The sequence below is a fragment of the Oryctolagus cuniculus genome, chromosome 8 (assembly GCF_964237555.1).
Source record: "Oryctolagus cuniculus chromosome 8, mOryCun1.1, whole genome shotgun sequence".
Classification (NCBI taxonomy): Eukaryota; Metazoa; Chordata; class Mammalia; order Lagomorpha; family Leporidae; genus Oryctolagus; species Oryctolagus cuniculus.
The window spans coordinates 25,660,994-25,674,173 of record NC_091439.1 but is presented as its reverse complement, the minus strand read 5'-3'; the positions used below and the strand labels follow the sequence as shown (position 1 = coordinate 25,674,173).

Below are 13,180 nucleotides of genomic sequence, written 5' to 3'. Positions count from 1 at the left end.
TTTTACCAAGGATCTTTCTTAAAAAGATAAATACATAACAACTAATAGTGTGCCTCACTTACCTTGGAGCCGCCGTTGCAGATACAGATGTGGTGGTAGTAGGAGACCGAGATGAAGCATCGTGGCCAGGGGAAGTGATATTCACAACTCTAGCTACACCCTTCTCTGCTCTGGAGCAGTTTATAGGAGATGAGTTTTTCCCGCCACGAACAGAGGTTGCTGCTTTCAGGAGACTTTCTGCAGACAGTGACACTCGTTCCAATGATTTTTCATCAGCAGCTGCTGCTAAATCTTCATTACAGGTCTCACTTTTGTCATCATCTATGACCACTATGTTTTTGGGCATATCCTTGAACTGATACACAAGCCTCTGTCCTTCCACCTTTGCAAGAATTCCCCTTTGGTAGTAGTATCTGTACAGGGACAAAGCACTAAATGAATCAAGTGTATTACTTAAATTTTTTTCCAAAAAAAAAAAAACACCACCCACCTCATGTGGAATGTAGAAACATTCACTTATTCCTGTAAGAGATGAGAAAGAAGGAGCTCTTACTGCCTGGTCCGCTCAAAAGGCTACAGGTATGGACTAGGAATGAAGGTGGGATGTGGTGCTCCAGGTCCTTTAACCTTGATATTGACAAAGTAACTAGAAGTGCACTCTCCAAGGAAGTAATCTAACCTAAACACAGAATATTTCACTAATACTGGTAGAAATTCTAAGTAGGTTATAAAATCAATGATGTTCTGTGCACAAATTATCTAAGCCACACTAAGTAGAGATCAATCTTTGAGCTCTGTAAACACATATAAAACTATGTGTCCATTTATAAACACCATGATTTGAAGAAGCAATATACATTAAAATGAGAGAGTTTTGTTAAGTTTCTCAAAGTAACTTAAGGGAAATTTTCTTATCAAAATGAATCCATTTATAACAAATCTGAAGGAACTAAAAAAGCAAATTACCTTTGGAAACTTACTTTATGTTTAATTTTTTAAATAACTACAAACTTAATTTCTATTAAGTAGTAGTTATAAGAACAAAAGCATTTTTTTTTGCAAAGATGGATTGTCCAACAATGTTGAATTTTCATGCATGCAGACTACCTCCTCTCTCCCCATCTTCTTCCAAAGCTAAGAAGCTCCTCTAGAATACCCCGAAGCTATAATAAACAATTTTTAATTTCTCCTTCAACAGCTAGGATGGGTATTTGGCACAGTAATTAAGGGTTCATGCAGCCTGAGACATCCACATCCCACATCAGAATGCCTAGACTCAAGTCCTGGCTCCACTATTGATTCCAGCTTCCTGCTAATCCATGTCCTGGAGGCAGTAGGTCATGGCTCAAGTACTTGGATCCCTGTCACTGACAAGGGAGACTCAGGCTAAGTTCCTAGCTCCTGGCTTTGGCCTGGATGGCCCAGTACCACCCAGCATTGGCTATTGCAGGTATCAGGGAAGTGAGCTAGTAGTCGGAGGATCTCTTTCACTCTCTGTTTTTTCTCTCTGTCATACTGCCTTACACATAAATAAAATTTTTAGAATAAATAAAACAGCTTACAGGTAGTATAAATTTGTTGAATACTAAAATATTTGAACAATTTTGTTTGAAGACTAATTTGTGTTCTTACCTCAAAGCTCGTCCCATAGTCTCATAGTTCATGTCTGGCTTGTTTTTATGCTTTCCCCAAAGCTTAGAGACAGCCTTTGAATCCACAAGCTTGAATATGCCTTTTTCTCTCTGAGTCCACTTAATATACCGGGGACAAGTATTTTTATCTTGAAGTAGATCTAAAAGAAACTCCCACAAATAGGTTGTGTTTCCTTTAAAAATAAAGCAAGAACAATCTTTTAGCATTATTATATCACTAAAAGCAAATAAAGTATCTTTCATTATAACATAAAAATCCTATCTAAACTTGCTACTAGTTTTAAATGGTATTCCTGAGGCCATCGTCATGGTGTAGCAGTTCAGCCAATGCCTGCAATGCCAGCATCCCAGTAAGAGGGCCAGTTTAGTCCCCACCTGCTCCACTTCCAATCCAGCTCCCTGCTAATGTGCCTAAGGAAGGCAGTAGAGGATGGCCTGAATGCTTGGACATGCGCTACACACAAGAGAGACCCAGATGGCTGTTCTCAGCTCCTGGCTCCAGCCCGGACTGTTATGGTCATCTGGGGATGAAAGATGTGTGTGTCTCTCTCTCTGTAACTCTACCTTTCATATAAATAAATAATACATCTTGTAAAAGAGAGAAAACACTAAAAAGTACTTTGGCAATTCCTTAAACTAGTCCAGTACTTATCACTGTTAACTACAATATTAGCAAAATTTGTAAATGAGGAAATATTACAATAAAATATTTATTCATCACATACTATGCTATGTATGTGTCTTATACTATAAAAACACAAAGAGAAATTTAAAACCTGGTCTCTGCCTCAAGGAATTTATAACTCAGTTGGAAAGAGTAGGTTAACAAATTAAACAACAATAAATAACAGTTTGAAACAAGACATATTATAAGGCAATGCAAAACTCTATTCCAATTAAAAGACAGAAAATAATGTCTGGGGGATTTCAAGAATGAAAATGTATCAGTAAGACATCAAGTGTTGAATGCTAAGGTCTGCATAAAGGGAATGAATATGATCCAGTAAACAGGGGAAAAAGGACCACTCTTTTTCCTTTGGAAGAGAGAAGGCAGTGGGCAGTGGTCATAATACCAAGTTTTTTTAATGTATTTTTCTTTTATGCCCTTCATAGCCTCTAGGTCACTGCACCATTTGGGAAGAAAAACAGCTGTTGGAAGATCTTTGTCTGTCTCTCTCTTTGCATGTCTCCATGTTTTAAATTAAAAATAATAAATAAATAAATAAATAATTTTTTTCAGAACAAGTTCTTAAAGAGAGAACAAAAAGAATCCTGAGAAGGAAAAGGTAGAATAGATAAACTACCAGTGAGCTGCCAGATTCCCACCTTCTGTGCCTTTACCATCCTTAAATTCAGATGCAAGCTACAGACTACATGGAAGAACATCTATGCCTACGAAATTTCCTAACCAGGGTCAGCGCTGTGGCACACAATGTTAAGCCTCCATCTGCAATGCCCACATCCCACATAGTTCTGGTTCGTGTTCCGTCTGCTTCTCTTTTCAACCACCTCTTTGCCTGTGGCCTGGGAAAGCAAGTGCTTAGGCTAGGCCCCTGCACCCATGTGGGAGATCCAGAAGAAGCTCCTAGCTCCTGGCTTCAGATCAGCCTAGCTCTGGCTGTTGCAACCATTTGGGGAGTAAACCAGCAGATGGAAGACCTTTCTCTCTGTCTCTCCCTCTATCTGTCTATAGCTCTACCTCTCAAATATATAAATAAATAATTTCCAAACCAAACCACTACTATCTTGCCACCTTCAACTGATGCTCTTCATCTGGCGCTGTTTTCATTCTGGCTGTCAGTTACAATTTAAGACCATCAGGGCAGGCAAATTCCTGTAGTTCAAATTCCTGCTCTGTTTGGCCTTTTTTTTTTTTTTTTTTAAAGATTTATTTATTTATTTGAGAGGCAGAACTACAGAGACAGAGACGGACAGAGAGGTCTTCTATCTGCTGGTTCACTCCCCAAATGGTGGATCTGAAGCCAGGAGCAAGGAACTTCTTCCAGGTTTCCTACATGGGTCCAGGGGCCCAAGCAGTGGAGCCATCCTCCACTGCCCTTTCCAGGCCATTAGCAGGGAGCTGGATTGGAAATGGAGCAGCCAGGACTTCAACCAGCTCCCATATGGGATGCTAGCACCACAGGCAGAGGCTTAACCTACTGTGCCACAGTGCTGGCCCAGCTGCTCTGCTTTTGATTCCAGCTTTCTGCTAACATACACCTTAGGAGGCATCAAGTGATAGCTCAAGTATTGGATCCCTACCACGCACATGGGCACTGGTTGATTCAGATTGAATTCCTGGGTCCTGGCTTCAGCCTAGCCTCGCCTGGGCTCTTGCAGGCATTTGGGGAATGAACTAGTGGGTGGGAAATCTATTTCTCAGCCTTTCAAACAAATATATATTTTTGAAATATTCAGTGAATTCAGTAACTCATAATTAATCCCAGTAAGAATTGAATGACGGCCAGTGCAGCGGCTCAATAGGATAATCCTCCGCCTTGCAGCGAAGGCACACCGGGTTCTAGTCCCAGTCAGGGAGCCGGATTCTGTCCCGGTTGCCCTCTTCCAGGCCAGCTCTTTGCTGTGGCCAGGGAGTGCAGTGGAGGATGGCCCAAGTACTTGGGCCCTGCACCTCATGGGAAACCAGGATAAGCACCTGGCTCCTCTTCGGATCAGCGCAGCATGCTGGCCATGGCGGCCATTTGAGGGTGAACCAAGGCAAAAGGAAGACCTTTCTCTCTGTCTCTCTCTCTCCTCACTGTCCACTCTGCCTGTCAAAAATTAAAAAAAAAAAAAATTAAAAAAAAAATTGAATGACCTTCAACTTCACAATATTACATTTCTATCTCTGAAGTCTTATTACATCATTGCTCCTAAGAACTACTGAACCATGCATAATTTTTAACTATATCAAAATATGTAGCTAGGATATTTAATTTTTTTTATAAAAATTTATTTTATTTATTTAAAAGAGTACAGAGAAGTAGAGACAGAGAGAGGGGTCTTCCATCTGCTGGTTTACTCCCCAGATGGCCCGAAGCCAGGAGGTTCCTCTAGATCTCCCACACGGGTGACTTGGGCCATCTTCTACTGCTTTCCCAGGCCATAGCAGAGAGCTGGATCAGAAGAACAGCCAGGACTAGAACCAGCACCCATATGGGATGCCGGTGCTTCAGGCCAGGCTTTTTTTTTTTTTTTTTTTTTTTAATGTTATGTATTTATTTGAAAGCCAGAGTTACACAGAAAGAGGAGAGGAAGAGAGAGAGGTCTACCATCCGATGGTTCACTCTGCAACTGGCCGCCAACGGTTGGAGCTGCACCAACCCAAAGCCAGGAGCCAGGAGCCAGGAGCTTCCTCCAGGCCTCCCATGTGGGTGCAGGGGCCAAACACTTGGGCCATCTTTCAGTTTTCCCATGCCACAACAGAGAGCGGGATCAGAAGTAGAGCAGCTGGGACTCAAACCGGCACCCATATGGGATACCAGCACCTCAGGCCAGGGCGTTAACCTGCTGTACCACGACCCAGGCCCCAGGATTTTTTTTTTTAGTTAGTTAACAACTAGGGGATTATCAGGTCCTATAAGCAGATAAAGTACAAGTGAGCAGAGATCTTACTCTAGAAGACTTTTGTGCAAAACAGATAATGCCTTGTACGTATCAGGGATTTGAGTGCTTCCACATCTGTTCAATTAACTAGTCTCTTACATTTTACAGGCTGTCTAAAATATACACCAAGAGGGGATGATGCTATGGCATGGCGTGTAAAGCCGCCGCCTACAGTGCCAGCACCAGCATCCCATGTAGACACCAGTTTGAGTCCCGGCTGCTCCACTTTCAACCCAGCTCTCTGCCGTGGCCTGGGAAAGCAGTGGAAGATGGCCCAAGTGTTTGGGCCCCTGCAACCACGTGGGAGATCTGGAAGAAGCTTGTGGCTTCGGATCAGCCCAGCTCTGGCCATTGTGGCCAACTGGAGAGTGAACCAGCAGATAGAAGACCTTTCTCTCTTTGCCTCTCCTTCTTTCTCTGTGTAACTCTTTCAAGTAAATAATAAATCTTAAAAAAAAAAAAGATATTCACCAAGCTCCCAGCCCTAAGTTAAAATGTTGGTTTTTAAGGCAAACAGGATTCAGAAAGGGAAATTTTCTTTATCAGGTAAGGCATATTCCTACAATAGATGTTAACAATATAATTTTGCAAAAGAAGAAACTCTGGCTGGGATTTTTGAGCCTAGATTTGACTGTAGTTAACTTTTGTTTTCATATTAATCACGGGGCTGGCACTGTGGCATAGCAGTAAATCCGTTGCCTGCAGTGCAGGCATCCCATATGGGCACTGTTTTGAGTCCTGGCTGCTCCACTTTTGATCCAGCTCTCTTGTTATGGCCTGGGAAAGCAGTGGAAGAATGGTCCAAGTCCTTGGACCCCTGCATCCAGGTGGGAGACCCTGGCTCCTGGCTTCAGATCAGCACAGCTCAGGCCGCTGCGGCCAACTGGGGAGTGAACCATCGGATGGAAGACCTCTCTCTCTCTCTCTCTCTGCCTTTCCTTCTCTCTCTGTGTAACTCTTTCAAATAAATAAATCTTTTTTTTATTCTTTTTTTTTGACAGGCAGAGTGGACATGAGAGAGAGAGAGAGAGAGACAGAGAAAGGTCTTCCTTTACCGTTGGTTCACCCCCCAAATTGCCGCTGCAGCCGGCGCACCGCGCTGATCCGAAGCCAGGAGCCAGGTGCTTCCTCCTGGTCTCCCATGCACTTGGGCCATCCTCCACTGCACTCCCGGGCCATAGCAGTGAGCTGGACTGGAAGAGGGGCAACTGGGACAGAATCCGGTGCCCCGACTGGGACTAGAACCCGGTGTGCCGGCACCGCAGGCGGAAGATTAGCCTAGTGAGCCGCGGCACTGGCCAAATAAATCTTTTTAAAATAAAGCTTAATCATACGTGGCTGAAATTTTAATAAATGGTAATTTTGATTGGTAAAAACAGGTTATCACTTTTCACCAGTGTTAAGCCATAAATAAGGTCTTTGACTGTAAGAGATATCACTGATAAGGATTTTTAAAACTACAGTAATAATTATAGATTTGGTTTCATTTTCTAATATCTGCTACTACTATGTAACTATTAAAGTTTTCATTATAAATCAAAGAATGAAACATAAGATATTTTAGAAACATGAAATGACCAAATACAGACAAGGAAACAAGAAAAGTATTCTAAATCTGTCCCAATCAAGGCATCAGTTCCTGAACAAAGTGTCCAATATAACTGTTTTGTTTTGTTTTTGACAGGCAGAGTGGACAGAGAGAGAGAGACAGAGAGAAAGGTCTTCCTTTTTCTGTTGGTTCACCCCCCAGTGGCCGCTGCGGCCAGTGGCTGCTGTGGCCGGCCCACCACACTAACATGAAGCAAGGAGCCAGGTGCTTCTCCTGGTCTCTCATGTGGGTGCAGGGCCCAAGCACTTGGGCCATCCTCTGCTGCACTCCCAGGCCACAGCAGAGAGCTGGACTGGAAGAGGAGCTACTACCAGGACAGAATCCAGCGCCCCGACTGGGATTAGAACCCGGTGTGCCAGCGCCACAGGTGGAGGATTAGCCTATTGAGCCAAGGCGCCGGCCTTATAACTGTTTTTTTTTTTAATGTGTCTAACTAAACACCAAGTCCAAGATTACTAGAAAGTTAATTTTTAACTGGATTTTAATTATTCAAAATTATATGTCAAACCACCTGCTAAAGTACAAAATTTCTTGAATACTGATCTAAAAACATTTATTCATGAACATTATAAATTTTTGGTTATCAGAACAGAATTAAAGGCACTATTAAAATCTAATTTGAAATTATCATACCCAATAAGCCAAACACAGAGTTGAAGAGGCTTATTACCGCTTTCCTTTTTTAATGATGATATACAAATTCTAAAGTAAAATGTGATTAAGTTTTGTCCTGACTCATAAGCAGCAAGACTGAAATTTGGTAACTAGAAAATTAAATTCTACTTGCCTTAAATTCTTGCAGTACTTCTAACCAGTTAAGAAATTATCTATCAGAAACAAGCCTTAGTAGTAATTTTTCCATTTTAAGTGGTTCTATAGAGTGCTTTTACTTTTGCACAGATCCCCTAACAACAGCTTTTAAGAAGGATCATCAGATGGTCTTTAGGACCTTTTCAAATGCAACTGCACACTCCTCTACATCCTCTTTTGTATAGCTATGGCCACAGAATCTGCGTGGGGTAGGAACCAGGCAGAGACAAACAGAAGACTACAAAAAGTTCATGGAAAATGTGTATGTATTTAGATTTCAAAAAATTTTTGCACCAACATAAACTTATTTTTCAATTCCATTTTTCCCTGAAAGTATTTTCAAACAGCTCCCCAGGTGGTGTAGCTAACCCACCCCTGATTAACTACTATCAGAAACAGTGCTTCCATCTGCATGTATAAGAAAGCATTTTCTTTCAAGTGCAAAATTGTCTCCTCACTGGGAAAAAAAATACCTCACTTCCAAAATAACCCTCCCCAAATTACCTTTTCCTTCTCTGGGTTTTTTCTTGATGCCTAATTCAGGAGACCCATTTGAAATTGGTGATTGCTGGGTCTTGGGTTTACGGCCAACTGAAAAAGAAGACATTGACACCATAAATTAAAAACAGAAAAATATAAGCATGATTAGCAGACTCACTGCTAACCACACTAATATGTGGACCAAAATACTCAATGTAGATGAAAAGTTGCTACAATGCACATTAGGAAGACTTACACAATTTCAGATTACAGAAGTTGGCTAGTAGCAATCTCAACACATATGGTAAATAACGTTCTGAAAACCTATTATTTACATGACTAGAGCCTCAAGTTGCTATCCCTTTACATTTATGCAGCAATCAAAACAAATGCCAGTATTTTTTGTTAGAAACAGAAATACAGTGGAAATATTCAAGTAAATCTCATATTAAGTGTACTGACAACAGTTGTGCATCTTGAATTACTAATGTCACTTTCTTCTTCACTGGCAAGAATTATTTAAATTAAGTATAAAAAAAATTAAATGAGGAGCCAGAAGAGCCAGAATGAGTGCAGCTCAAGTCTCCACTTCCCATCCAGCTCCCTGCTAATGCACCTGGGACAGCAGCTGAAGATGGCCCATTAACTGGGCCCTTGCCCTCATGGGAGACCTGGATGAAGCTCCTAGTTTCAGCCTGGCCCAGCCCGTTATTTTGTGGCCATTTGGGGAGTAAACTAGCAGATGGAAGACCTCTCTCTCTCTCTGTAAATCTGCCTTTTGAATAGATAAGTAAATCTTTAAAAAAAAAAAAAAAAAAAAGAACTAAATCAAAATGCCTTAAGATTTGGCTCAGTAATTCTAATTAAGAAATCTGCTTTGGCAAATATTAAAACAAAATTCATTAGTCTCCTTGTTACAACAGAGCTTAATAATCCAATTTAAGTAATACTTGTATGTATGAATCAATAAAAAACTAGTATTTTCACCACTCCCTAAATTCACTCAAAGATCCAACTTAAAAGAAAGGTTTGCCCCAAAAAGCTTATTGTTTTGTAAAACAGCATTTCCAAAATTGTGGAGAAATGGGATGTTCCTGGGCAGGAAAGAGCAAAATGGCCAAACTACTTTGAGAACAGTGAATGGTTATCTTCTCTTAGAGACTCAAAATGCTCATTAGTATAATTTAAGGCTCTAGAAATAAACAGGCAGCTCTGGCTTACAAAAAAAAAAAAGGTCTAGTGGTGCAGCAGGTTAGGCCTCCACCTGCAACCCCAGAATTCTCTATGAACACCACTAGAATCATGGCTACTCTACTTCAGATCTAGCCCCCTGCTAATGTGCCAGGGAAAGGAGAGGAAGAGAGGGCCCAAGTGTTTGGGCCCCTGCCACATACCTGGGAGACCTGGATGGAGTTCCAGGCTCCTGGCTTCAACCTGGCCCAGCCCCAGCCATTATGGTCTTATGGGGAGTGAATCAACAGATGGAAGATCTGTTTTGCTCTCGCTCTAACTCTGCCTTTCAAATAAATACACAAATCTAAAGAAAAAAAAAAAACCTATCTAAATTCATATGTCCTAAATATATTTTCACCACAAAAACATAAATAATGGCAGTCTCTTAGTCTTCTTCATTGTCGATCATAAAGCAGTAAGCACATGACAGTGCACATTACCGCAATATGAAACACTATGTTTAATGAATGGGAAGACAATACCATTTGTTCTAACATGCTTTTCCCTTTGTTGCTGCTGCTGTAGTTTTTTCCCAACTCTAAAATATGAAGAAAGAGATAGAGAGTAAACAGAATTAAATGAGTACTCATTTTAAGATTTCACTTCTTTCAAATTTTTCCTTTGATCTGAACAGGAAAGGACCACTTACTTGTCCATTTCCTTGTGATGTTGGAGATGTGTTGGATCCTTTTGTTTTACTCATTAGGATCAGGTGAGCAAATGTTTCAGCAGGCATCAAACAGTTAAGTGGAAATGCTCTTTATTCACTGGCGAGTTTATTGCCAAGTACAAGTGTCTACTGGCACTAAGTGTTTTAAAGAACAGGTATTGAAGAAGACAACAGTACTAGGCTTTTTTCTTAAAAAAAATTTTTTTTTTTAATTTATTTGAAAGTCAAAAGACACAGAGACAGAGAGAAAGACAGGTTGAGCTCCCCATCACTGGTTCACTCCCCAAATGGCCAAAACAAGCAGGGCCGGGGCCCACGGCCAAAGCTGGGAACTCAATCCTTGAATGGCAGGAAGCCAATTCCTTAAGCCATCACTCTAGCCTCCTAGGATCTGCAGTGTAAGAAGCTGGAGTCAGGAGCTTGGGCTGGGAATCAAACACATATACGCCAAAGGGGGACACAGGCAACTTAAGCACTGGCTTAAACGCCCACTCCTGGGCTTTACAAAAATGTCCACAAGAAAGGGAGGGTAAGACTGAGAAATCAAGAAAATAAATGACTTCTTCTTTTTGAATGTGCAGGAATCTCTTGATTTTCCTTTTGTGTGTCCAATACCTGTTAAAATTTCATTTTCATGCAAGTACATTGGGAGCTTAAATATTAACTCCTTTTAATGGTGATAATATGTTAAAATATAAAATCAATTTACTGATTCTTTGAGAACATCTAGTTAAGATAACATTGATTTGGGCTGGTGCTGTGTTGTAGAGCATAAGCCACGGCCTGCATTGCCGGCATCCCATCCAGGTGCTGGTTCAAGTCCCAGCTGCTCCACGTCGATCCAGCTCCCTACTAATGTGCCTGGGAAAGTAGCAGAAGTGCTTGGGCCCCTGCACCTAGGTGAGAGACCAAGAAGCTCTTGAGGAGTGAACTAGCGAATAGAAGATATCTTGTGTGTGTGTGTGTGTGTGTGTGTGTGTATAACTCTGCCTTTCAAATAAATAAATCTTTTTTTTTTTTTTAAAGATAACATTGATCTTAAGTCTACAGCATATACAAATTACTATTTTCTATATCCCTGGATGGGACAAAAGATACTAGAAAAAAATTTGTCTGCTTTCTCTGAAACTGATACACTACCTTTTTTCTTTTTCATTGGTTCATGGCTATCTGGTGATGTAGGAATAGGAGAGGTATCCATCGGTTCAGAATCTTCAGTCGACACCTCCACTACAGTTTCTGTAATGACATCGGGTCTCATAGCAGCATGGATAAATTCTGGAGTTGATACACAAGGAGGGACAAACACTTCCACTATAAAAAAAAGTTAAAAAATTAAAATTTCCCACCCCTACTAATATTTCTAATGGGGACAGTTCAATATTTAGAAGAGTTTTATTAATTAATCAAATCAATGTAACAGCATAATACTAAAGAAGTCAATTTGCTGAAGGTTCAATGCTCACATGAACTTAGTACACAGAAAATAAACATAAAGAAAGTTAACTTAAAAGAAATGTAATCTCTGGGTATGGTGAAAATCTTGAATAATCACCACCCCTTTCTTCATACTTTTAGATACTTTTAAACTCATAGAAAAACTGAATTATTTTGACAGTTGAGAAAACACTGGAACATGATAATAGTTTTTAGTAATTACTTTCCTTCCTTCTATCTATCATTATTATTTCACAGACCAGAGAGACCAATGAACACTGTATTTCTGTATATAAAATTCTATTTAATGGAACAGTTATGATATCTGTGGTAACTAAAACAGTACATAAAGATTCTATCTGGGCCGGTGCCGTGGCTCAATAGGATAATCCTCCGCCTTGCGGCACTGGCACACTGGGTTCTAGTCCCGGTCGGGGAGCCGGATTCTGTCCCAATTGCCCCTCTTCCAGGCCAGCTCTCTGCTGTGGCCCGGGGAAGGCAGTGGAGGATGGCCCAAGTGCTTGGGCCCTGCACCCGCGTGGGAGACCAGGAGAAGCACCTGGCTCCTGGCTTCGGATCAGTGCGATGCGCTGGCTGCAGCGGCCATTGGAGGGTGAACCAACGAAAAAGGAAGACCTTTCTCTCTCTCTCACTGTCCACTCTGCCTGTCCAAAACAAAAAAACAAACAAAAACAAAAACAAAAACAAAACAAAACAAAACAAAACCAAAAACCACGAAAATCTCTGCTCTGGCTCTCTCACTCTACCTTTGAAATAGATGGAAATAAAAAAATGTAAAGATTCTATCTGGCATTCTATTGCATACAGTAATTCTATTCTAGGGGCCAGTGTTGTAGCACAGCAGGCTAAGCCACTGCCTGCGATATCAACATCCCATATTGGCGCACTGATTGGAGTCCCACCTGCTCCACTTCTGATCCAGTTCCCTGCTAACGCACCCGGGAAGGCAGAAGATGGCCCAAGTTCTTGAGTCCTTCCCCCTGACATGAGAGATCCAGATGAAGTTCCTGGATCCTGGCTTTGACTGGGCTCATACCTGGCTATTGCAGCCATTTCAGGAGTGAGTGGACCAAAGGATAAAAGATCTCTCCCTCTCTCTCTGTCCCTCTGCTCTTTGAATAAGTTAATAAATCTTTTTTAAAAATCAAAATTAGTAAAATATGACTATCAAAGTCAGTCCTGAAGAAAAAAGGAATCAAAAGAAAAGGATAATTTGTAGGCTGAAAGGGCTACAAAGAAAATGATACATGTTTGGCCAGCACCACAGCTCACTTGGCTAATTCTCAGCCTGCGGCGCCAGCACCCCGGGTTCTAGTCCCAGTTGGGGAACCAGATTCTGTCCTGGTTGCTGCTCCTCTTCCAGTCCAGCTCTCTGCTGTGGCCCGGGGAAGGCAGTGGAGGATGGCCCAAGTGCTTGGGCCCTGCACCTGCATGGGAGACCAGGAGGAAATACCTGTCTCCTGGTTTGGATCAGCACAGCGCACTGGCCGTAGCGGCCATTTAGGGGGTAAACCAGCAGAAGGAAAACCTTTCTCTCTCACTAACTCTGCTTGTCAAAAAAAAAAAAAAAAAGAAAGAAAAGAAAGAAAGAAAAGAAAGAAAGAAAAGAAAGAAAAGAAGAGAAAAGAAGAGAAAAGAGGAGAAAAGAGGAGAAAAGAGGAG

General features: G+C 41.4%; 1 protein-coding gene across 45 annotated transcripts in view; it reads right to left on the bottom strand.

Moving 5' to 3' along the window:
• ELF2 (E74 like ETS transcription factor 2) overlaps positions 1-13,180 on the bottom strand; it is a 113,388-nt gene that overhangs the window by 2,191 nt on the left and 98,017 nt on the right. For 20 of the 45 annotated variants that reach the window (XM_070047565.1, XM_070047561.1, XM_070047560.1 and 17 more), the window contains 4 exons: positions 11,201-11,374; positions 8,182-8,268; positions 1,633-1,825; positions 63-413 (listed from right to left, as the gene is read on the bottom strand). In XM_070047565.1, coding sequence (XP_069903666.1) covers positions 63-413; positions 1,633-1,825; positions 8,182-8,268; positions 11,201-11,374 — 805 coding nt within the window. The remainder of the gene's footprint in view (positions 1-62; positions 414-1,632; positions 1,826-8,181; positions 8,269-11,200; positions 11,375-13,180) is intronic. The other 25 variants (XM_070047551.1, XM_070047568.1, XM_070047555.1 and 22 more) reach the window with 3 other exon arrangements.